This window comes from Microcaecilia unicolor, chromosome 7 (assembly GCF_901765095.1).
Source record: "Microcaecilia unicolor chromosome 7, aMicUni1.1, whole genome shotgun sequence".
Taxonomy (NCBI): domain Eukaryota; kingdom Metazoa; phylum Chordata; class Amphibia; order Gymnophiona; family Siphonopidae; genus Microcaecilia; species Microcaecilia unicolor.
In genome coordinates, this window is record NC_044037.1 from 303,982,697 (window position 1) to 304,008,656 (window position 25,960).

Here is a 25,960-nt window from a genome sequence, read left to right on the forward strand (position 1 = left end):
TCTTCCCATTTTGGCCAACAAGTTATTGGCCAAATGGAAAAGTCCCTTTCCTATATCTCGGCGAGTTGGCATCTGGACATATGAAGTTAACCAAGGAAGGGGGGAAACCCAAATTTACCACATCAACCTACTGAAACCCTAGGTAGAAAGGGAGGGGTTAATGGTGGATGCAGTGGATGAGGAAGGAGAGGATTTGGGACCAGACCCTGGGAAGGTGAGAAAAGAGCACTCCGTTAAGATAGGAGAAACGCTCCAACCCTCCCAGAAAGTGCAACTGCAGGTGTTAGTGCACCAATTTAAGGATGAGTTTTCCCTGTTGCCCATTCATACCCACATCAGGATAAATGGAATAGTCACCCAACCTGGCAAGATAATAAGACAAAGGCCATATTGCTTACCCCAGGCCAAAAGGGAAGATGTAGAGTGGGAGATACGGGAGATGCTAAGGTTGGGGATCATGGAAGAATTGACCAGGGAGTGGGCTAGCCCCATTGTGTTGGTATCTAAACCTGATGGAAGTACCCGATTCTGTGTGGACTATAGGGGGGTCAACAGTGTCTCCTGTTTTGACGCCTACCCGATGCCTCGGGTGGATGATTTAATAGAATAGCTTGGAGGGGCCAACTATCCCTCATTGATTAAAGGGTACTGGCAGATTCCATTGGAGGAGGAGTAACGAGAAAATACAGCTTTCATTACACATCAGGGTATATATCAGTTTATGGTATGGGGCACCTGCCACCTTTCAAAGAGTAATGAACCAGGTACTTAGACCACACCAAGCCTATGCCCAGGCCTGTTTGGATGGTGTGGTGGTTTTCACAGTTGGGGCAGTTTGTGAGGTGCTTAGATGGGCGGGTCTCATGGCCAACCCGAAAAAGTGTGCCCTTGGGCATCTAGAAGTGTAGTACCTTGGCCACTGTGTTGGGGGAGGTGTGTGTCAGGTGAAGCACATGCCCTCCAAGGTGGAAGCGATCCAGAAAGTACAGGTACCCAGAAGTAAGCGACAACTAAGGGCATTTCTAGGCCTAGTTGTGTACTATAGGAAGTTCATATCCAGATTTGCAGAGTTAGTGACGGGTCCAACTGAAATGTTGAAAAATGCTTGACCCAATAAGCTAAAGTGGGATAGGGTGGCTGACCGAGCATTTACCCAGTACTCCAGAATGTAGATTTAAGTCAAAAGTTCATTCTATAAACAGACTCCTTGGGAGTAGGCTTAGGGGCAGTATTGAGCCAAAACGTAGGGGAAGACGAGCATCCTGAACAAAGGTATGCCACCATTGGAAGAAGAATGTTTGGCAGTGACCTGAGCGGTGGAGTCTCTCTGCTACTATCCTTTGGAGAGACATTTTGTGCTAATTACAAATCATGCTGCCCCTTTAAAATGGCCAGGCTTAGATGATGGTATTTGGCCCTACAAATATAAGATTTCAAAGTTCAGCATAGAGTAGTGAAAGTACACACCAACGCTGATTTCCTGTCATGAGAAGGCAATGACCAGGGGTGTGAAGGACCGGAGAAGAGAGGTGCCATCCTAAAAAGGGGGGTAGGTATATGACAGCATGTGTGTTCTGTCACTAGGAAAGGTCTCCGGGACAAGATAAGTTATCCCCAGCCAAGTATAGGAAGACCATTTGAGTTTAATCCATTCCATCATACTCAAGGTAGACTCCTGAGACCCTGCTGGGGTGGTTGTTGTCCAGGGTAGAGACTACGTGGGAGGTAGCAGGGACAGAAACTGTGGACATATCAGGTTGACCAGTGATCTGCATATTCATTTGCATACCAAGAATCACCAAGAGTTTGGACTACTTGGAAGCCCTAAGAGAGGGGACACTGGAACCAGTGGCTATTAAGGCCTGGAGGGGAGAACTGAAACTGAAACCCCTGGGCCTATTTGGGGTGACCTGGAAGAGTGTTTCTAGAAGTAGAATACTTTCAGCCTGAGTAAGAAAGGGATCTGTTAAGAAGACCCAGGGGCTTAGGCGGCCTAGAACTATAGAATCTGATTCCTTCAGAGACTTGAAATTTGGTTTGCATTTTAGCAAGCAGTGTTCTTAGGTTTTGGCTTGCATTTCAACATGCAGTGTTTTTGGATTTCAATTTGTGCTTTGGTAAGTGGTGTTTGATGTAAAGCCCTTGGTCTATATTGTTGGGTAGACAGCCTGGTTTACATTATCCTATGCTTTTGTTTGTTGGGGTGTGGCATCCCTCCCCAGTTTGAGCTTAGCTCCTGCAGGAGAGAGGAAGTGTTTTTCATTACAGAGTTGGTTTCTATCCTGCTGTCATGAATAAGCACATGCTTACTGCTGCTTTTCCTTTTTAACAATTTTAAGCAGTGGTGTACCAAGGGCAGGGCATTGGGGCTCCGCCGGTTGGCTGCTCCCTCTGACGTTGCTTCCTGTTCTACGGCAGGGAACTGGCGGAGCCGACTGCCACATGACTGCTCCCTGCACCCCCAGGAGGTAAGAGCAATGCGCTTGGGGAGATGGAGGTGATGCACGAGAGGGGCACAGCAGTAATCTGCCCTGGTTGGCAGCTGACCTAGGAACACCACTGATTTCAAGTAATGTAGTGTTACTTAAGGTTTTCATTGGTTCTCACAATTTTCTCTAGCTTTTTAGGCTTCAAGATCATTTGAAACTACATCTGGTATCTGCTGCCTTAAGCCTTCATTCACAACTCCCTTGAGATTTTTCATTTATTGTATAACCCCCACTAACACACCTAGTGTGATCATTGCAGTGATGGATCTTGGTTGGGGGCAGCCATACACCAGGTATCCTTACAGAGCACTGCAATCACAGAGCACAAATCCAGCCACTAGGTGTCGCCTTTGAGAGAACACTGCCTTCTAACACGGTAAAGGTGTTCACCTTGTGGGACCCTGTGTGTACAACTTAGCTGGGTTAAGGGTGAGTAGTTTTCAGACAGTCCTTTTATCCCAGTAAACCAGTATTTGGTATCTTTATTGTGATGAGAGAAGGAGAAAAACAGAAGGATTTGTTCACTCAGAGGCAGCTTAAGAAATGTGTTTAGAGGAAGCTGTATCTGCATCTCGCAAGAGAAAGGTCCAGAATGGTCTAGTCTACAGAGTAAAGAAGAAATGTTAATGTGGAAGCATAAAGATACCCTGAAAGAGAGAAGCCGTGTGTGTTGGCTTCCAGAGGAAAACTGTATATGAAAATGTCTGGAGAGGAGTAGATAGCTGAAGGCTAGAATTATGGACTTACTCGGTGAAGGGGCCATAGGCCAGCTCTCGCTTGTCACGGTGCTCTTTCCAAAGCTGCATGTCACTCCGCATGGGATACTTCCCCTCCTGCCTCAGCACCTTTTCCAGCAGCTCAGGACAGGCGATGTTCACAGCTTTGTATGGTCCTAGCTGGGACTTCCACATAGGTCCGTATCTCTTCTTATCGATAACCTGAACACCATAAGGACATGTTCTCAGCACTTTCCTGATCGTCAAGGGTGGGGGTGGGGGTGGAGGGGGCTCAGTTCTTGTTCTGCCTCCTCTGCCGTGTGTACATGGTTTACATTCAGTTTGTACTATATTGACAGCCTATAGCTAACGTAAGATACGTCCTGCTTTGATCCTGCAACTTTTACACGCACAGGTTAAATGTTGCATGTGACTCTGCCTCTCCAGCCTCCTTGAGAACTATTTTAGTCACACTTCAGCCAGGTGTAACCTTTGACCCTATCGGTCAATTCCAGAGCCCCTAACCTTTTGGGTGGTCCTTTGCATCCCAACCCTAGAATCTCCATCTTGGTTCCATTCTGCAGACAAGTATGTCAAGCCTCCTCTCCCCTTTACCATCCCTGCAAATCTATTGTCTTTTCAGCAGATCTACATTTAACAGTCTTCCACTCTCTCATTACCTCTTGCCTTGACTACTGTAACCTACTCCTCACTGGCCTCCGACTTAACCATCTATCCCCCCTTCAATCCATTCAGAACTCTGCTGCACGTCTTATATTCTGCCTGGACTGATACGCTCATATCACCCCTCTCCTCAAGTCACTTCACTGGCTTCCGATCAGGCACCGTATACAGTTCAAGCTTCTCCTACTTACCTACAAATGCACTCAATCTGCAGCCCCTCATTACCTCTCTACCCTCATCTCCCCTTACGTTCCCACCCGTAACCTCCGCTCACAGGACAAATCCCTCCTGTCAGTACCCTTCTCCACCACCGCCAACTCCAGGCTCCGCCCTTTCTGCCTCGCCTCACCCTATGCTTGGAATAAACTTCCTGAGCCCTTACGCCAAGCCCCCTCCCTGCCCATCTTCAAATCCTCACTCAAAGCCCACCTCTTCAATGTCGCCTTCGGCACCTAACCACTATACCTCTATTCAGGAAATCTAGACTGCCCCAACTTGACATTTTGTCCTTTAGATTGTAAGCTCCTTTGAGCATTGACTGTCCTTCTATGTTAAACTGTATGGCGCTGCGTAACCCTAGTAGCGCTCTAGAAATGTTAAGTAGTAGTAGTAGTTCCTACATTCACTGCCATGGAGGATGTGCAGCTAACAGAAGACGCAGTTCAGACAAACCATACCTGCAATTCTCTTGCTTCAACGTTCTTCATGAAATAAGTAGTTTGTTCATTACTTACCTGTATTTAATAGTTGGAGGAATGAATGTGTGAGGTTTTAACATTTGGTAGCAACGCTAGAGTGGTTAGTGAGCATTGCAATACAATAAAATGTTTTTGTGATATGAAAACTACTGGAGTCTTTGTGTAATAGATATCAAAAGTGACTCTGGAATGAAAAGAGTTACCCCCTAATTAGTAGTTCTGTTTTATTAATTACAATAAATATAAAAAGAAAGGAAGACTTCAAAGGGAATGACCCCTTTTATATTAACAAGCCATTTGCAGAGCTGCCAAGTTACCCATTCCAGGAGGGAGACTGTTTTTTTTTTTGGCTGGTCCTGGTTTTAAACTTAACATCCCCGAGCAGTGTAGTATTTGAAGTCCACGATTCTATCCATTGAAATCAATGCCGCAGGTCCCATAATGCACCAGGATGAGGTTGTCAGAAATCCAGGACAGGCCAAAAAAAAAAAGGCTTCCCTCCTGGAATGGGTAACTTGGCAGCTCTGCATCTGTCAGAAAACAATGCTGAAGGATATATGCTACATTTTGGAAATTTTCCACAACAGCAGGTGGGGGTTTAGAACATTTTACTACTACTTAGTTATTTATTATTACTAGCCGTTGAGCCCGTTAAAACGGGCTAGTGGGTCACCGCTGGCCCCCCCCCCCCCGAGTTCGCCGCTGCTGGTACCTCCCCCCCGCCCCTAAGTTGCCGCCGCCACCCCTCCACCCAGCCTGTCTCTTCACTATTCAACTTACATCTCTGCAGCAGGCAGATCAGCTGAGCTCCTGTCGGCCTTCCTTCTCTGCCTGTGTCCCGCCCTCGTGTGACGTAACGTCGGTGAGGGCAGGACACAGGCAGGGAAGGAAGGCCAACGGCAGCTCAGCTGATCTGCCTGCTGCGGAGATGTAAGTTGAATAGCGAAGAGACGGGCCGGGTGGAGGGGTGGCGGCAGTGGCGACTCCGGGGGGGGGGGGGGGGGTACCAGGGGCGGCGACCTCGGGGGGGGAGGGGGAGCAGTGGCGACCTCGGCGGTTCCATCCCCTTCACGCAGTTTCCCTCTCTGTCCCGCCCCCCGTCATCACCTATTGACGCGGGGGCGGGACAGAGAGGGAAGTCTCTACTGCGCATTTGCGAGTGAGTACGGTCACTCGCCGTTTATATGTTTGATTATTATTATTACATTTATTTATTATGATTTTATTTATTTATTAGGATTTATTTACCGCCTTTTTGAAGGAATTCACTCAAGGCGGTGTACAGTAAGAATAGATCAAACAAGAGCAGAAGGCAATTAGACAATTACAGCAGTAAAAGATATTCAAATAACAATACAAAGTATGGCATAATAGACTACTTACAATGTCAACACAATAGAACATTTTAGTTGACAGTGAAGGGTAGAAGCAAAGATGGAACATACAGATAGGTAAGAGAGTAGGAAGACCTAGAAAGTAAGGTGAGTATTTTTCAAGAAAGGTGGTGCACATGAGGTCAGAGAGATGGTTAAATATTATCCCAGCTAGGGTAGGAGTGGATAAACTTACTTATCATTTCTACAGCGCTACTAGACGTTCGCAGTGCTGTACACTAAACGCGTAAGAGACAGTCCTTGCTCGACAGAGTTTACAATCTAATCAAAACAGACAAACAGGACACATAAGGGATTAGGGGGACATTTACTTTGGGAATGATTTAAAAAAAAAAAAAAAAACAGACATGGATATTGAACAGATCATGAACGGAGTAAGTTAAAAGCAGCTTCAAAAAGGTGGGCAGCGGTGGACTGAGAACCAGGGAAGCCAGGGTTCAAATTGTATGGACCCTCTTTGTAATCTGTGGCAAGTCCCTTACCCATCCATTGCCTCGTGTACAAACCCTGCTGTGCCTGACCCCAAGGGCTGCCAAGTCTCCCAGCGACCTGATTTTAAATTTACATTCAGAAGCAGTGTGGTATTTGCAGACCCTCGTTCTACCCATTGAAATCAGCACTACAGATCCCATAATGCAAAGGATGAGGTTGGCAGAAATCCAGAAAAATCTCCCTCCTGGAAGCTCTGTGAATGCTAAACGTAAAACTTCCTGTCCCAGAAGAAACAATTCTTTCTGAATGCAAAGGGAATATATTGCAAAGTAATTGGAGACTGCAAAAGAAAAGATTATTAGACAGTTCTCCACAGAAAGGGCAGCAGAGAGGAGAGGAGGTGGGAGGGAAAAGTAAGAGGGTCCCTGGATAGGAGGATGTCAGAGTAAGCTGAGCTTCATATGCTAATCTGTTCTGTAAATAAGGAGGGTGAAAGTCCTCTTCTGTTGTATAACACAGGAAATGTGAAGAAACAGAAATGCACTTGTAAGTTGGGTCCTTTCAGCTCTGCCTCAAGTGCACAGCACACTGGGATTAATAATTCTAATAAACCCTGATCCCTCACAGTACCTGAAGCTCATGTGAGCGTAGTAAATATCCCCTCAGAAATGTCCAGTACAGGGTCTGCAGGATGCTGGGACCAGGCAGATCATCTAAGCTTTTCAGCTTTTTCTGGCCCTCCGTGACTTGTACTGAGGCTTGCAGTGTGGCTTTGGCTTTCAGAGGGCTTGCACTGGCCCAGCAGGGCTGTATTCCCAGGCTCCATCTCCTCCTCATGCTGGCCAGAAGGCAGCCACTTCCAGGAGCTGCCATTGTGGGCACCAGGCAGATCAGCTCTGGCTGATGGTGATGGGAAAGGAAACCGCCTTCAGAATAATGAGCAGATCCCGGGGTTAACTGTTTCAGTGCTGAATGCCAGCCAGACTGTCAGAGAGAAAGCCACTGCTACAGGAGAGCATTGCACAAAAATTCAGTGTGCACATCTCGGGCACTGTTTACAAACGGGGGGGGGGGGGGGGTCTGAGCTGATTTTTAGCACACCTTTCCCCTAGTGAGTCAAGGGAAAAGGGGAGGACATGTCATCCTTCCATGCAGCCTAGTTCTGGGACCCTGATCTCAGACTTTCCAAACAGTGGAGTAAAGTGGTAGGGTAGCCCTGCGAGTCCACTTATAAAGCTAATCAATAGAAATAAAACTAAGAAAAGAAAAGACAGGGAGAGATGGCTGGCCGGTAAGAGGGTGGCAAAGCAGTATAATTTTATGGATTATAATATGATATTTCCTGGAAACCCAGATCTTTGTTAAGACTTGTCCTGTGGGTGTCAAAATATTTCATCGTTTTTATTTCAAAGGTTTTTACATTCCTGGATGGGTTTGACATTTCCTTTTAGATTCTCACCACAAAGTCTTTAATGCAGTGCTCTGGGTCATGGGAAAATGCTGGGGGGTCCAGAGAGTTTGGCTTTATTCGCCCTCCATTGGCTGCAGCACAATTTGACATTCAGAAACACCATGGACCGATCACTATAAATTAAACTTATCACTAAAATGGCGGAAGAAGGGCTCTCACCGCACACAAGAACACACAACCTATAGCACTAGAGGCCAAATAGACCCGGAAACATTTTGGCTACGAATATACAATAATGAATGGACAGCACAAACAGACTCCACACACTATCTTACAGAATGGGATGAAAGATGCAGAAGCATAGTAGACGAAATAGCGCCCTTACGAACAAGAACCACACGCAGGCTATACCATGGTTTAACGATGACCTGAAAGAACTAAAAACACAAGCCAGGAAACTTGAACGAGCATGGAGAAAAATTAAAGATGAACACACACTCAATGCATGGAAACAGATACAAAGAAAATACTAATACGCAATAAGACAAACCAAAAGGACGTATTTTAAAACTAAAATAGGGTCTGACTACAAAGATACGAAGAAACTATACCAACTTGTGAACAAATTACTAGACACAACAGCGGTCACTGCAACCAACACAGACATCCCATCTGCAGGTAAACTCGTTAAATACTTCAATGAAAAAATTACAAACCTACGCAAAACGCTACCTCAGAACAACACCGATATCGAAAACTTCATCAATAGTTTGGATCCAAACCCTGGAGAATACCCAGCTGACCAAACTTGGTCAAACATCGCGCTCCTCACCGTCGAAACAGTCACCCAGGCGATCAAAAGGTTCTCCAGCACCCACTGCAAACTGGATACCTGCCCCAGCTACCTACTAAAATCCGCCACTGACCGATACGTAACAGACCTCCCATCCCACCTAAACTACATGCTCCAACAAGGTCTTTTCCCTGTGGAATATGGCAACATCCTACTCACCCCAATCCCAAAAGACACCAAGAAAAAAACAACCGAACTCGCCAACTACCGCCCAGTTGCATCTATCCCACTAGCAGTTAAACTGCTGGAGAGCATGGTGACCAAACAGATCACTGACTACTTGGCCAAGTTCTCAATACTACATGAATCGCAATCGGGATTCCGCCCCTTCTAAAGTACCGAAACTGTGCTAGTCACTCTCCTGGCCAAATTCAAACAGGAAATAGCGACAGGCAAAAGTATACTTCTCCTCCAATTTGACATGTCGAGCACATTCGACATGGTAAACCACAATATACTACAAAAACTTCTAAACTATTTTGGAATTGGTGGAAATGTACTTAGTTGGATCAAGGGTTTTCTAACCACAAGAACATATCAAGTGAAATCAAACCTAATCACCACCTTGGAAAGCAGACTGTGGAGTACCACAAGGATCACCATTATCACCACTACATTTCAACATAATGATGATCCCATTGGCTAAGTCCTTATCAAAGCAAGGCCTGAACCCATTCATCTACGCAGATGATATCACAATATATATTCCCTTCAGGCACGATCTAACAGAAATCAACAACGAAATCATACTCGGTCTGAACACCATGGACTCATGGGCAAACTCTTTTCAACTGAAATTGAACACTGAAAAAACACACTGCCTCATCCTCTCATCTCAATACAATATGTACAAACCCACAACCTTAATCACCCAAGAACACTGTCATGGATAGGATGCTGGGCTCGATGGACCTTTGGTCTTTTCCCAGTGTGGCATTACTTATGTACTTATATATTAAAAGCAAGAAGCCGGCAAAAGAATCAGTTGGACCGCTAGATGACCGAGGGGTAAAAGGGGCACCTCAAGGAAGACAAAGCCATAGTGGAGAGATTAAATGAATTCTTTACTTTGGTCTTCACCGAGGAAGATTTGGGAGAAATACCGGTGCCAGAAATGATATTCAAAGTTGATGAGTCAGAGAAACTGAATGAAATCTGTGTAAACCTGGAAGATGTAATGGCACAATTTGACAAATTGAAGAGTAGCAAATCTCCTGGATGGAATTCAGGATGCCCTTCAGGCACGATCTAACAGAAATCAACAACGAAATCATACTCGGTCTGAACACCATGGACTCATGGGCAAACTCTTTTCAACTGAAATTAAACACTGAAAAAACACACTGCCTCATCCTCTCATCTCAACACAATATGTACAAACCCACAACCTTAATCACCCAAGAACACTGTCATGGATAGGATGCTGGGCTCGATGGACCTTTGGTCTTTTCCCAGTGTGGCATTACTTATGTACTTATATATTAAAAGCAAGAAGCCGGCAAAAGAATCAGTTGGACCGCTAGATGACCGAGGGGTAAAAGGGGCACCTCAAGGAAGACAAAGCCATAGCGGAGAGATTAAATGAATTCTTTACTTTGGTCTTCACCGAGGAAGATTTGGGAGAAATACCGGTGCCAGAAATGATATTCAAAGTTGATGAGTCAGAGAAACTGAATGAAATCTGTGTAAACCTGGAAGATGTAATGGCACAATTTGACAAATTGAAGAGTAGCAAATCTCCTGGATGGAATTCAGGATGCCCTTCAGGCACGATCTAACAGAAATCAACAACGAAATCATACTCGGTCTGAACACCATGGACTCATGGGCAAACTCTTTTCAACTGAAATTGAACACTGAAAAAACACACTGCCTCATCCTCTCATCTCAACACAATATGTACAAACCCACAACCTTAATCACCCAAGATCACTCACTCCCTATCTCAGACAGCCTGAAACTACTCGGAGTCACAATCGACCGCAACCTCACACTCAAGAGCAGGGGCGTAGCCAGACTTCGGCGGGAGGGGGGTCCAGAGCCTGAGGCGAGGGGGCACATTTTAATCCCCCGGCACTGCCGAACCCCCTGCCATTGCCGACCCCCCCCCCCCCCCCCCCGCCACCACCAACTTTGACTCCCCCCCCCCCCGCCGCCGCCCCTCTCGACCACCCCTCCCGCTGCCAACCCTCCCCCGCCGCCGCCTACCTTTGCTGGCGGGGGACCCCAACCCCCACCAGCCGAGGTCCTCTTCTTCCGGCACAAGGCTTCGTTCTGTTTGCAACTGAGACCAAGAAGTCAAACAATAACTTATCATTTTCTGAAGATAGAAATGAAATGCAAGTGGATTTCCATATTATATATTTGGGTAAGAAAGATTCATGAAATCCAAAAATCTCTTTCAATTTTCCCCAAACATCTGACCAGAATATTACAAGATTAGGACATTCCAACAACAGATGTACAAGAGTTCCAGTTTTGTTTATTGATGCTTACATCCCACATTATCCAAATGATGTTCAGTTCTGTGTGGTTTACAGTGAAAGTATTAACAGTGCCAAGCAGTCGTTTTAACAAGTATCTGATCATTTTAAGGATGGATATACATTAGGGATGTGTAAAGGGGAAAAGGATAGTGATAGGAGTGTACTACCATCCACCTGGCCAGGATGAACAGACAGATGTAGAAATGTTACCAGAAATTAGGGAGGCTGACAAACTGAGGAACAATAGTGGGTGATTTCAATTACCTCAATATTGACTGGGTAAATGTAACATCGGGGCATGCTAGGGAGGTAAAATTCCTTGACGGAATCAAGGACTGCTTTATGGAGCAGCTGATACAGGAGCCAACAAGAGGAGGAAAAATTCTAGACCATGATCTGGTGCGGGAGGTAATGATGCTGGGGCCACTTGACAACAGTGACCAGAACATGGAGTAAGTATGCACAGGAAATCCAATCTGTTAGCATTTAACTTTCAAGAAGAAGACTATGATTAAAATGAGAAGAACAGTGGAAAAAAAAGCCAAATATATTTCATGTATTAAAAAAAGGAAGAAGGAAGACCAAACAACAGCCGACATAGTTAAAAGGAAGGAAGCTATTAGAGCTAAAAGAAAATCCTTCAGAAAATGGAAGAAGGATCCAACTGATATAATAAGAAACAGCATAAGGAATGTCAAGTCAAATGCAAAGCGCTGATAAGGAAGGCATGAAGAAGAATTTTGAAATAAAGATTACATTGGAGGCAAAAACACATAGAGAACGTGGTGAAGGCGGTTAGCTTAGCAGAGTTTAAAAAGGGGTTAGACGGTTTCCTAAAGGACAAGTCCATAAACCGCTACTAAATGGACTTGGGAAAAATCCACAATTCCAGGAATAACATGTATAGCATGTTTGTACGTTTGGGAAGCTTGCCAGGTGCCCTTGGCCTGGATTGGCCGCTGTCGTGGATAGGATACTGGGCTCGATGGACCCTTGGTCTTTTCCCAGTGTGGCATTACTTATGTACTTATATATTAAAAGCAAGAAGCCGGCAAAAGAATCAGTTGGACCGCTAGATGACCGAGGGGTAAAAGGGGCACTCAAGGAAGACAAAGCCATAGCGGAGAGATTAAATGAATTCTTTACTTTGGTCTTCACCGAGGAAGATTTGGGAGAAATACCAGTGTCAGAAATGATATTCAAAGTTGATGAGTCAGAGAAACTGAATGAAATCTCTGTAAACCTGGAAGATGTAATGGCACAATTTGACAAATTGAAGAGTAGCAAATCGCCTGGACTGGATGGTATTCATTCCAGAGCACTGATAGAATTGAAAAATGAACTTGCAGAACTATTGTTAGTAATATGTCATTTATCTTTAAAATCAAGCATAGTACTGGAAGATTGGAGGGTGGCCAATGTAACACCGATTTTTAAAGAAGGTTCCAGAGGAAAAGATGCGATGCTGTGAAGCTGGTCGGACATGTGCTCTGACCAGCTCTGAGGCTTCTCCCTACAACTGCTTTGCATTTTGGATATTTTTGAGGCAGTGAAGCCTGGATTTTTACCTTAAAGACTCCAGGAGTTTATGGACAAATTCGTGAAAAGAAGGAGCGATGCAATGTCAGCAAAAACCGGCATGCTCAGATTGCACACGGGGAAAGCATACAGAAGACAAGATGGTGTCTCCAGCGGTGGGTGCGATATCTTAGTTCATGTCTGCAACTCTTTCTGACCTCCAACAAACGGTGGAGCAAGCGCTGGGGCACCGTTTAGAAACACTCTCTGATCCAGTTGCTCGATTAGAATCTTTGCTGACTGAGACAAATAAAAGAACGACAGAGCTAGAAACAAGAGTGTCAGGCCTAGAGGATGGAGCTAAAAACACTGTGGAGACGCTGCAGGCACTGGCGAGGGCCCATGCAGCGAAACTTGAAGATCTGGAAAATCGGTCCCAAAGAGGGAATCTCTGTTTTGGGGGAATTCCAGAATCCATTGTAGATCAACATCTACTCACGGAACTGGAAAACTGGCTTCAGAAAACTCTTCCACTCCGCGCACACCCGCATAGGGCAGTGCCAGGTGGAAAGCTCACCCACAGATAGTAATAGCCAAATTCCACAACTCTTCAGCTATCTAAAGCCAAGCAGAATGCAGTGACATATAATGGAGTACCGGTAAGACTATTTCAAGATTACTCCTCTGCATTACAAGAGAAACGAAGGGAATTTCACCCTCTGTGTGTATTTCTATCCACACAGGGGATTCGTTTTAGGTTTCTGTACCCGGCAGTCTTAAAAAGTACTTGGACAGTGTATGACACCATTGAGGCTGCTAGAGAATTTGTGGACACCTTGAAGGGGAGTCAAGAGCACAGGGACATAAAATTGCAAGAAGTGCGTATAGACGCTTGTTGGCTCCATGGGCATCAGGACGTGAACAACTTCCGCCATTTGCTTTTAAGTGTGCTTAGTTGACAAGAACCATCTCCGATATTGGCGTCATTGGAGATGTTCACGAAGATCTTCAGTATTGGAACTGTAGTTTGCTAACGAAGAGCTCGAGCAAGACGATCACTATGCAGAATATATCTGTTGATGCTAAAGCCTTGGATAAAGAACCCAAGCCACAGTTGCTACTACAAGACTGGAGTTCAGAGAGGATGAGAACTACTTTTACCTGAGCAAATTAAGGTTTACCATAGTGTTGTGTACGCTGGAACCTTGTTCTTTTGCATTTACTGCAAGCAGAGGAGTTCTGGGGAGGTGCGGTAAATGTGACCTTTTGTTTTTTTAGCTTGTTCCATTAGGAAGCACATATTATGTACTTCTTGTGCCTCATCTACTATAATAAAACGCACCCTCAATGTTCTGAGGACAATGTTCTGAAGTCACTCAGACTCCCAGAACGGTTCGTAACTTCATGGTGGTGAAGCCACTGACCATGACTCGCGGCCCCGCCCTCACGTCAAACGTCATGACGTCGAGGGCGGAAAACATAAAGAAAACTGAAAGAAGGGATCGCATCCAGGCAGGGGGAGTTTCCCTACTCCTCCCCCTGCCTAGGAAATGCTGGCCACCAAACACACGAACCACCCAAAAGCTACGGAGTGCAAATGAAGCCCCGCCCACAGAATGTCCGAGGTCCAACACCCACCCCCCCGCGCTGACCCCCCCTCGCGCATCGCCCCCCCCAAAACAACCAACAAAGCTCAGTAGTACAAAAGAAGCCCAGCCCACAGAATGCTGGAGGTGCAACACCCACCCCCCCCCGCGCCACCCCCCCCCCCCATCGCATACCTTTGCTGGCAGGGGACCCGAAACCCCACCAGCACAAGTCCTGTCTTCAGACTCCGGCGTGAACTTCAGCATTTACTAGCCTCTGCAGGCAGCGCTTCTGTGCATCTGACGTCCTGCACGTGCAGGACGTCAGACGCACAGAACCCTGCCCTGCACAGGCTAGCAATGCCGAAGATCACGCGGAGTCAGCAGACAACACAGGTTTTCCTCATAGTGTGTATTTTTTGGAGAGTGTATGTGAGAGTGACTGTGTGTATGAGAGAGAGTGAAAGTGCGAGTGTGTGTGTGTGTGAGAGAGAGTGAGTCTGGGTGTGAGTGACTGTGTGAGAGAGAGAGAGTGAAAGTGCGAGTGTGTGTGAGTGAGAGAGAGAGTGAGTCTGGGTGTGAGTGTGTCTGTGAGAGAGTGTGTGTGTGAGAATGAGAGTGTGTGCAATTGCGTATGTGAGACACAGTGTAAGAGACAGCGAGAGTGTTTTTTACACAGATACAGTGTGTGCGAGAGAGAGAGTGTGTGTGAGACACAGATTCTCTGTGAGACTGAGTGTATGATACGCAATTGCACACACTCTCATTCTCACACACACACTTTGCACACACTCTCATTCTCACACACACACTCTCTCACAGACACACTCACACCCAGACTCACTCTCTCTCTCACTCACACACACTCGCACTTTCACTCTCTCTCTCTCACACAGTCACTCTCACATACACTCTCCAAAAAATACACACTATGAGGAAAACCTTGCTAGCGCTTGTTTCATTTGTGTCAGAAACGGGCCTTTTTTACTAGTTCTTATATCTTTTGTGGGGAGACCTCAATTAGCATCTAATGCTTGCTCTACTACATCCGGTCTACAATATGGACCTGGTGATAGTGTGGTTGTGTTGTTGGTTTTGTTGATGTGTGGGAGAGGTGGAAGGGCAGGGGGAGAGGGTGTTTAGAGGGTGACTTGTAATGCTTTGTTGTAGCAGCGTTGTAATTTTGCAAGGGGGTTTGCTGTTGTTATTTTTGTTTGAGAAGTTTGTTTTGTTTTTTCCTTTTTCTTGCAAAACTGGCCTGTTGATCTCATTATATTTCATCTGTGCTTGCTGTACGCTGCGGGGTGAAGGCTGGGCGCCTCGTGAGCGTTGGATATCATCCTTTATGCTCTTGAGATACACTTTTATGTTGCCAACTGGGTAGCACGCTTCTTGCTAAGTTAGAGTGATGTCCTGGAACGTCTCGGGCATCGGCTTGCCGATTAAGCGTAGTAAAATTCTCACCCAATTAAATTGCCAGCATGCAGATATTGTGTGTTTACAGGAAACTAAATTGGCAGACACAGAACATAGGCAACTTTCATGGGGTTGGTTGGAAGGGGTATATGACTCCTTTTTGTCCAGGTGTAGGACAGGGGTGGTGGTATTGTTAGAAAATCCTTATTGTGTACGGTGGAGCAGATTTTTAAAGATGAATATTGTAAACTCCCTCGTCCTTCCACAGCAGGGCTGGGTCACCTTCCCGGGCTCAGCACTCCACTCTCAGCCGCAGCAAGTGCACACCTCCACTATGCCAGTTGAGGGGGGGAAAAACCCCTTTTATTGCAGTCCACATACACCGTTCATGAACAAGTTTAGGCAGGGGTGGTGGGGCGGTCCGCCCCAGGTGCACGCCGCTGGGGGGTGTCGGTGCCTCACTGGTTCCTTTTTCTCTCTGCCCCGGAACAGGTTACTTCCTGTTCCAGGGCAGAGAGAGCAGGGAACCAGCGAGGCGCCGACACCCCCCAGCGGCGTGCACTCGGCGGATTGGCTCTCCCGCCCGCCCCTCACCGCCTTCCAGGTATGTTCTCGGGGGGGGGGGGGGGTTGCGCCCCGGGGGGGGGAGGGTGCGCCGCGCTGCACCCAGGGGGGGTGCGCAGCGGCGACCCGCTCCGGGTGTCAGCTGCCCTCGCGACGCCACTGAGTTTAGGTACACTCCTCCCACCCACAGTCTCTGTACTTTAAGAGTCCTCTGCCCTCCTGGAAGCAATAGACAGGCTTCTCCTCTTCCTCTGCAGTAAAAGCTCAATGCTGTCCTCCTTCCAGCCAGGAACCTCAGTCCTTGAGGTCCCCTGCCAGAACAGCGTTCCTCCCTCTGCATAGCAACAAACAACCCTGTGGCCTCCCACACACTGCCCTTTTCTTTATCTCAAAGTCACTTATCTGAACTCCTCCACCTCCATACCTTCCTCCCCACCAGGTGTAACAGCAGGTAGATTTGTCTCACTCGCTTCCCATTCCATGTCCTTCCTCTCCTCTTTCTCCTCCCCTTCCCTTCTCTTCAAAGACTCCAGAAAAGCCGCCCTGTCTTTCTCACAGGTGGCAGGAATGATGTATTGATTCTTAAGCCAGGGGAACTGATGATTTCCCTGGTTCATGCGCCCCCCCCCCCCCCCTTCTGGTAACCACTGCCTCTCCATTCCCCTCAATGCTGCTGATGCTGCTGATGCCGGCTCCTGGAAGGGGAATCCGACCCAGGGTTTGGGTTCCACCCCCCCCTCTCTCCTACTGGATTCTGGGTATGGTAGTTCCGGCTCCATTGGCTTCAAGGGGAGTTCCCAGGGTCTTATCCTATTACAATATGGAAGGAGTATAATGCTTAAAATAAGGACTTATATTTTATCTACTAGCATTTTATGCACCGAACCAGTATGAGCGTGTGTTTTACAAGCCTTTGATGCGCTTGGGGATGAGGGACCCTGACATACCTCTGCTCCTGGTGGGAGATTACAATCAGGTCCTGGATTCAACGATGGATCACTGTCTGGGGTCCGGTAGTTCTGTACCTTGTTTGGATCGAGGCATTCCCTACTTGTGCAAGGTGTTAAACCTTGTGGATCCTTGGAGGCTCCTGCATCCCACCGAGCGAGACTATACGCATATGTCTAAAGCACATGGGACAGTCTCTCATTCAGATTATTTCCTGCTCTCCTCTTCTCTAATAGTTACAGATCATACTATCATTTGGATAGGTTTGGAGGTGGGACCAGGCTGTCGTGGTGGGGGAACTGTAGGGGTATGTCCCTGTGTCTCCTTTGCTGGTCTTGGCCTATACAAGCCTATGACATCTTGTTACTAGAAGATGGCTGCTGCAAACCTCTGACCTGCACATCTCTGTGTCAGAGTCAGCTTCAGTTTGTGGAAAATCACTGACAGGCTTGCTGAAGCCAAGGACACTCTGTGCTCCAATTATTCCCCTTCTATCTCGGAGATGATGAGAAGGGAGGCATGCATGGCACCAGAAGTTACCATTTCCAAGGTCACAAAGAAAAAAACAAGAACTCTTCTTGCCCATGCACAGGACGGTACAAGAGGATCATTGGTATCACCTGACCGAGAGGCGCTGGAAGAGCGGGAAGAGTTGGGGAGTTAGTTAGTCGGAATCCTTGGAAGAAGGTGGAGGTGGAAAGAAGACCAGTGACCTAAGAAGGTCCACCAACTGATGAACTGTGTATCTGGAAGAGTACCGTGTGGTTCAGCAACCTACAAGGTGTGACCTGTGCCTTTGCTGACTGCTGCAGAGTGCCTGTCGTGGCTCTGACGAAGACTCGCTGATCTCTCAGCTTGAGTCTGGGAAGTAACCTGTGCTACTCCTGAGAGGCGTCCCCAGAGGTCAGCCTGCCTGGTGAGAGACAGTGATCTATCTCCTATTAGTCTGGGTTAGTGAGTGGTGATTACCTGAGCATAAGGCTGGTGTTAGTCATAACCTTGGTCGGGAAAGAAGCTTGCTAATTACCATACTGCCTCGTAACATAGTTATTGCATTCTAATCAGTTGTGCAAGTTTACCTAGTAACCAGTAAGAAATGTGTGTAGTGTGAGAATATAGTTGTAAGAATTACTGCCAGTATTTTTGTTCAGCCAAAGCTTTGCCAAATCTCTATTTTGTATATCTTTTTTTTATATTATCCATAATAAAGCTAATATATATATCAGCCTGATTTCTCAGCTCTCTCTCTGACCGAAATAGTGGCATGTAGGGCCATATCCAAGGTTTTCCCCCTTCCCCTAGACAGAGAACAGAATATTTTGCTTGCGGATAGTTCTGTTGGGAAACCTTGTTTCAGGTAATTTATTATCTGGGAAATCCGCCTACAGAACGTATTGGCGTGTTCCAGTGTATTTCTATGAAGATCCACACTTATTTACATGCCAAGTAGGAGGACTACAAAGGATTTAATGCACAACACATGAACATTCCTGTTCTATTTTGCCAGACCGCCAAAGCAGTTCTTAATAGAGATATAATTTCATATGTGGCAGCCCGTAATTGTTGAATAGCTCAGGGCTTACTGCACTTTGAGAAAATGTACACTCTAGCAAAGAGAACCACGTGAAAGAAGCCCTGATGGCAACACAAGTGGCACTTAACTCACGTATACATGAATGTATGAAAAAAGTGCTATTTTATAGTGCCTACGGTCATCTTCTATTAGGAAAATCTTTAAGTGAGCTTTTAACATTTTGCAAAATCTTAGGTTATCTGTCCTATATCTCCGGGTATTGAGTTCTATATCTTTGTGGCCTGATAGGAGAATTCTGATGAGTGCATAGATTTGAATCGGTCAATCGGCTGCCCTTGTTGCTGGGGAGATGAAATTCAATATTTTATTGTCGAGTATCTTGTGAATGTTTGATTTTGTGACTAGGTTAATTAGCACTGTTCTGCTATCCACCCTCCAGAGACTACATTTATTTGAGGTAATGACTTGAGCTGAGAGAACCCAGCAATGATTGTAGATAATATGATGGTCCCAGAATGAACAAACTGTGTACACAGTGCAGCCAGGGGTTAAAAAAGGTCAGAATTGCAAAATAAACCCAGCCACTGAGGTTACAAGCGGGCCATAAACAGCCCAGCCATGCAAGAGTCCTCCAAACCTTTGGTTACCTCTCATCAGTCCTGAGCTGTGTCTCTGCCCTGCTCACAGTCTCGCTGCGGAAATATCCTACGAATCCAAGTGCAGATTTCTCAGTGAACAGCACTCTGCTGCTCCTTCCTGTTGCTGGAGATGGCTAATTTGGGGAGTGTTTTTATGACCCTAAAACCACAAGTCGGGAATGTTCATATACTTTTAGCTTGTCACTTACTTTGATCCCATAAATTCAGGCAAACCACCTCTAGCATCCATGGCAACTATGAAATCTCTCTCTATATATTAAGATGAGTCTGATCGCATGTCATGATAACATCGCAGCTAGACTACTGTAACGCCTTACATAAGAACATAAGTGTTGCCATAATGGGACAGACCGAAGGTCCATCAAACCCAGCATCCTGTTTCCAACAGGGGCCAATCCAGGTTACAAGTACCTGGCAAGATCCCAAAGCAGTACAATACGTTTTATACTGCTTATCCTAATAAGTGGTGAATTTTCTCCAAGTCCATCTTGATAATGGCTTATGGACTTTTCTTTCAGGAACGTGTCCAAACCTTTTTAAAACCCCGTTAAGCTAACTGCTTTTACCACATTCTTTGGCAACAAATTCCAGAGTTTAATTACTCGTTGACTGAAGAAATATTTTCTCCGATTTGTTTTCAATTTACTACTTTGTAGCATCATTGCGTGCCCCACAAGCAATTCACATCTACCCATTCCACTCCACTCAGTATTTTATATACCTCTATCATATCTCCCCTCAGCTGACTTTTCTCCAAGCTGGAGAGCCCAAGCCATTTCAGCCTTTCCTCAGTAGCAGCCCTACCATTAGGCCAACTGAGGTGGGGGGCCTCAGATGACACTCTTCCTGGAGCAGCGTCTTCCCCTTCCTTCCTCCACTCCATGCCCTGAGTTTACCTTCTTTTTCCATTTTCCAAAAGGTGGCGCAACAGCGATTCCCATATGCTACTCTGCCACCGGCACCGGCTTCTTCTCTTTGCTGTGGCCCACCTCTCTGATGCGACTTCCTGCTTCCTCAGAGGTGGGCCGCAGTAGAGAAGAGGCCAGTGCCAGTGCAGCATATGGGAGTCACTGCCACTTTTTGGAAAATGGAGAAAGAAGGTAAATTCAGGGAAGGGGGTGGAGAAAGGAAGGGGGGAGAGGCCAGACTGTGACCCCGGGGGGTGGAGGTGAGGTGGTATCTCATCCCTGCCTCAGGCGGCATCTTGCCTTGGACTGCCCCTGCACCTTGTGCACAATGTGTTTGCACTAGTTCTAATGATTTTGGAATGCTTCAGCACAACTGATAGAGGGTTGCAATCAGTGTGCACTGACAAAAGGCTGAAATTGAAAACTCTAGCTCTGATCCTCAAAATCCTCAGATGAAATGATCCAGAGTTATCTCACAGGTTAACCCCCTACTTGCCTTTAGGCTTCTAAGGTCCACTCAAGCAGGGGCATAGCCAGGTGGGAGGGGGGTCCAGAGCCCGAGGTGAGGGGGCACATCTTAGTCCCCCCGGCACCGCCGACTCCCCCCCCCCCGCCATTGCCGCTGACACCGCCCGCCAGCCATTGTCAACCCCCCCTGCCGATGACCCGCTCGACCCCCCCCCCTCCCGCTGTCAACCTGCCTACCTTTGCTGGCGGGGGACCTCAACCCCCCCCCAGCCGAGGTCCTCCTCGCAAAAGGCTTCCTATTCCTTCTGTTTCCGATGTGCTGCACGTTGTACATGCAGGACGTCAGGCTCACAGAACGAAGCCTTGCAGATCAACTGAGGTCACTAAAGATAAACATAACATTGTAACGAGTTGATGAATAAACTGTGGTGTTACAAAAACTAGCTATTAGGAACCAGTTACGATATACGGAGATACAATTCTGGAGGTTCCATAAACGGGTATATTAATAATTAGCCATTGTGATTGGTATTTACGTATGCATTGATGGGCATACATGCCAGCATGCCACCTACGTGTTATTCTGCAAATACCCACTTAACTTACATAGGGCGCCTTTTACTAAGCCACGTAAGCGTCTACACGCGCACAATACGTGCCAAAATGGAGTTACTGCCCGACTACCACGTGGCTCTTGTGGTGATTTCAGTTTTGGCACGTGTCCAATACGCGCGTCTGAAAAATTCTTTTTTATTTTCGGGCGCGTGCCAAGTGGCATTTGGCACACGTAGGTCATTACCGCCCAGTTACCGCGTAAGTCTTTACCGCTAGGTCAATGGCTGGCGGTGAGGTCTCACACCCAAAATGGACGTGCAGCAATTTTCATTATGCCGCGCGTCCATTTTTGGCAGAAATTTTAAAAAGGCCTTTTTTTTTACAGGCTCGCTAAAAAATGGATCGGCGCGCGCCCAAAACCTGCGCCTACGCTACTGCAAGCCATTTTTTAGCACGCCGTTGTAAAAGGACCCCATAGTGTGTATTTGCAAGGGGAGTACACACAGGGCATGAGAAGGAATCCTACTTATGCACATAATTTACAAAATACTGTAAGTTACATGGGCATCTCATACTTATACTGGCCTTATTGCTGGCACAAATACATGCACGTAAATGTTAAATTTACATAAGTACATAAGTATTGCCATACGGGACAGACCGAAGGTCCATCAAGCCCAGCATCCTGTTTCCAACAGTGGCCAATCCAGGTCACAAGTACCTGGCAGAAACTCAAATAGTAGCAACATTCTGTGTAGAACCCCAAAGAGTAGCAAGATTCTAGAATTCTAAAGAATAACAAGATTCCATGCAGAATTTCAAAGTGTAGCAACATTCCATGTAGAACCCCAAAGAGTAGCAAGATTCCATTCAGAATCCCAAGTACATAAGTGTTGCCATACTGGGACAGACCGAAGGTCCATCAAGCCCAGCATCCTGTTTCCAACAGTGGCCAATCCAGGTCACAAGTACCCGGCAAGATCTCAAAAAGTACAAAACATTTTATACTGCTTATCCCAGAAATAGTGGATTTTCCCCAAGTCCATTTAATAATGGTCTATGGACTTTTCCTTTAGGAAGCCGTCCAAACCTTTTAAAAACTCCACTAAGCTAACATTCTCTAGCAACGAATTCCAGAGTTTAATTACACATTGAGTGAAGAAAAATTTTCTCCGATTTCATTTTAAATTTACTACATTGTAGCTTCATCGCATGCCCCCTAGTCCTAGTATTTTTGGAAAGCGTAAACAGACGCTTCACATCTACCCGTTCAACTCCACTCATTATTTTATAGACCTCTATCGTATCTACTACTACTTATCATTTCTATACCGCTACTAGACATACGCAGCGCTGTACACTTGAACATGAAGAGACTCCCCTCAGCCGCCTTTTCTCCAAGCTGAAGAGCCCTAGCCGCTTTAGCCTTTCCTCATAGGGAAGTCATCCCATCCCCTTTATCATTTTCGTCACCCTTCTCTGCACCTTTTCTAATTCCACTATATCTTTTTTGAGATGCGGCGACCAGAATTGAACACAATATTTGAGGTGTGGTCGCACCATGAAGCAATACAAAGGCATTATAACGTCCTCATTTTTGGTTTCCATTCCTTTCCTAATAATACCTAACATTCTATTTGCTTTCTCAGCCGCAGCAGCACACTGAGCAGAAGGTTTCAACGTATCATTTATTTATTTATTTATTTGTTACATTTGTATCCCACATTTCCCCACCTATTTGTAGGCTCAATGTGGCTTACGTAGTACCGGAGAGGCCTTTGCAGGCTCCGGTGTGAACAAATACAGGGTGATGTTGTGGTCAGATCAAGTTCATGTGGCACAGCCACATTAGGGAATCGGAGAACGGAAGAGTTGTGTTATCATCAGCAGTGACACCTAGATCCCTTTCTTGGTCCGTGACTCCTAACGTGGAACCTTGCATGACGTAGCTATAATTCGGGTTAGCCTAATATTCTATAGAGGAAAGTAGGTGCTGTTATCTGCTCCATTAGTGGATATCTAGGTAAATGTTGTACCCAGATTTCAGGGGACACAGGGGCAGAACTTGCAAATTGCCAACATCCATTGTTGGGTGAACCAGCACACATAAATAATAACTTTCAAAACTGAAGGGTAAGAATGTATGTATTGGAATATCCATATCATAAGGAGGTGGGGAATGTGTTCAAGGAGGACGGCAAACTTCACCAAAACCAGAAGGGCTAGAATTTTGTTTTTCTGAAGCTTTTTTTTTAATTATTTTATATATTTTCAGATTCTTGTGTTTGGTTTGATTCATAGATTCTCAATAGAAATCAAACAAAATAAAAATAAGATGATACCTTTTTTATTGGACATAACTTAATACATTTCTTGATTAGCTTTCGAAGGTTGCCCTTCTTCCTCAGATCGGAAATAAGCAAATGTGCTAGCTGACAGTGTATATAAGTGAAAACATTCAAGCATTACTATGACAGTAAAATAGATACTATTGGAGATTCTACATGGAATGTTGCTACTATTGGACATTCTACATGGAATGTTGCTACTATTGGAGATTCTACATGGAATGTTGCTATTCCACCAGCAACATTCCATGTAGAAGGCTGCGCAGGCTTCTGTTTCTGTGAGTCTGACATCCTGCACATACGTGCAGGACGTCAGACTCACAGAAGCAGAAGCCTGCGCGGCCACATTGGTGATCTACAAGGGCCGACTTCTACATGGAATGTTGCTAGTGGAATAGCAACATTCCATGTAGAATCTATAGAAATCAAACAAAATAAAACATGGAAAAGAAAATAAGATGATACCTTTTTTATTGGACATAACTTAATACATTTCTTGATTAGCTTTCGAAGGTTGCCCTTCTTCGTCAGATCGGAAATAAGCAAATGTGCTAGCTGACAGTGTATATAAGTGAAAACATTCAAGCATTACTATGACAGTCTGACAGGGTGGGAGGATGGGGGTGGGTAGGAGGTATGCATGGAGACATCAAAGCATTTCATTGATATTCTAACAGAATGGGTGTTGGTAGGTGAGAGGAGGGTAATAAACAGAGAAATACAGCTTTATGTTTTATAATGGGTTAGAAAACCCAGATCCTTATTAAGTCCTTTCTGTTGGGTGTTAAAATATTCAATCATTCTGACTTCAAAGGTCTTACGTTCTTGTATGGTTTTACCTTTCAGGATTCTCACTGTGAAGTCACTGGTACAGTGTCCTGGTCCTGTAAAATGCTGACCAACAGGGGTGGGAGCCCTACTGGCACCAGTATTGTTCATGTGATGTCTATGTAAATTGAATCTTGTCTTAAGCATCTGGCCTGTTTCTCCAATATAGCATCCTTCGTTACATTTTTTACACTGAATGATATATACCACATTGGAAGATGAGCAAGTGAAAGATCCCTTTATGTTGAATATTTTTCCTTTGTGAATGCACTCTTACCTTTGCGTCCCTCTCATTCTTCCTTCCTAGAAAGCTTGCTGACCTTGTCTTCATCTATCCTAGTATACAGGAGAGAGAAACAAAGCTTCCTTTCCTCCCACTAACAGAACTGCTTGCTCCTATAACCTGCCATATTTCTGTCCTCCTGCTGACTTTAAACTTCTCTTTTGCCTTGTGTTTTAAACCTGGTGTTAACTAGAAGGTTTTAGAGGTTGTGGCAATACATTGAGAAACCCAGGGCTATATTGCAATGATGGCTACATCTTTCTTTGGCAGGAAAGAGGATCCTTGGTGCGACATACAGTCACTATACTTTCCAGTGTTTAAACTCGAGAGTGGGGTGGCAGACATAACTTGGTGAGTTCAGGAAGTCACCCCCAGCAAAAACAAAAGTGGGAGAAGCAATATAATAAACCATCTCAGTAAATCATCAGCAATCAAGCGGAAGGGGAGACTAGGCGAAAAGCTAAGCAAAAGGTGAGAGTGTCAATAAAATATAGCTATGTGCATGAATTTAGTGGCGTAGCCAAACCACAATGGGGGAGGGGGCCAGAGCCCAAAGTGTGTATGTGGGGGGGGGGGGCACATTTTGGCCCGCATCCCCGCTGCGCACCCTCCTGCCATCCCCACATCATCATACCTTGGTTGGCGGGTGTTCCCAACCCCCACCAGCTGAAGCGTCTCACATTGCCTACCCTGCTCTTCTCAGTTGCTCCATGCGCACTCATTTTAATGAAACTGAGCATGCACAAAGTGTCACATATGCTCAGTTTCACTATGCACGGTGCAAGAGCAGGGCAGGCAATGCAGCGAAACCAGTGAGGCACAAACGCTTCAGGTGGCGGGAGTTGGGACCCCTGCCAGCCAAACCAGGGGCCCTGGGGCCAATTTGGAGGGGCCCAGGCCTCTGTAGCCCCCACTGGCATGAATGATCACAATCTCTGATGTTAGAGGAAGACAGATCTTGTTGCTTTCGCAGAGATACGGTGTAATGACTCTCACAAAGGAGGTGGTGGAGGAGTTGCACTGTATGTGAAAAACAACAGGAAAGCAGCTGAAATTCAGGTTAACCCCCTACTTGCCTTTAGGCTTCTAAGGTCCACTCAAGGAGCATGCCTAAGGGTGCCCTCACCAAAGGAAATCAAATGATATGACACCCACCATTGGGCCTTTTCAGGAATAGACCCC

The 25,960-nt window shown here is 45.9% G+C and overlaps 1 protein-coding gene across 1 annotated transcript in view; it reads right to left on the reverse strand.

The window, feature by feature from the left end:
• LOC115474477 (sterol 26-hydroxylase, mitochondrial-like) overlaps positions 1-7,308 on the reverse strand; it is a 51,632-nt gene extending 44,324 nt beyond the window's left edge. Inside the window, 2 exon segments of the mRNA XM_030209958.1 lie at positions 3,237-3,427; positions 7,044-7,308. Of these exon segments, the coding sequence (XP_030065818.1) occupies positions 3,237-3,427; positions 7,044-7,286 (434 nt within the window). The 5' untranslated portion in view covers positions 7,287-7,308.
• Positions 7,309-25,960: the final 18,652 nt, after the last annotated feature.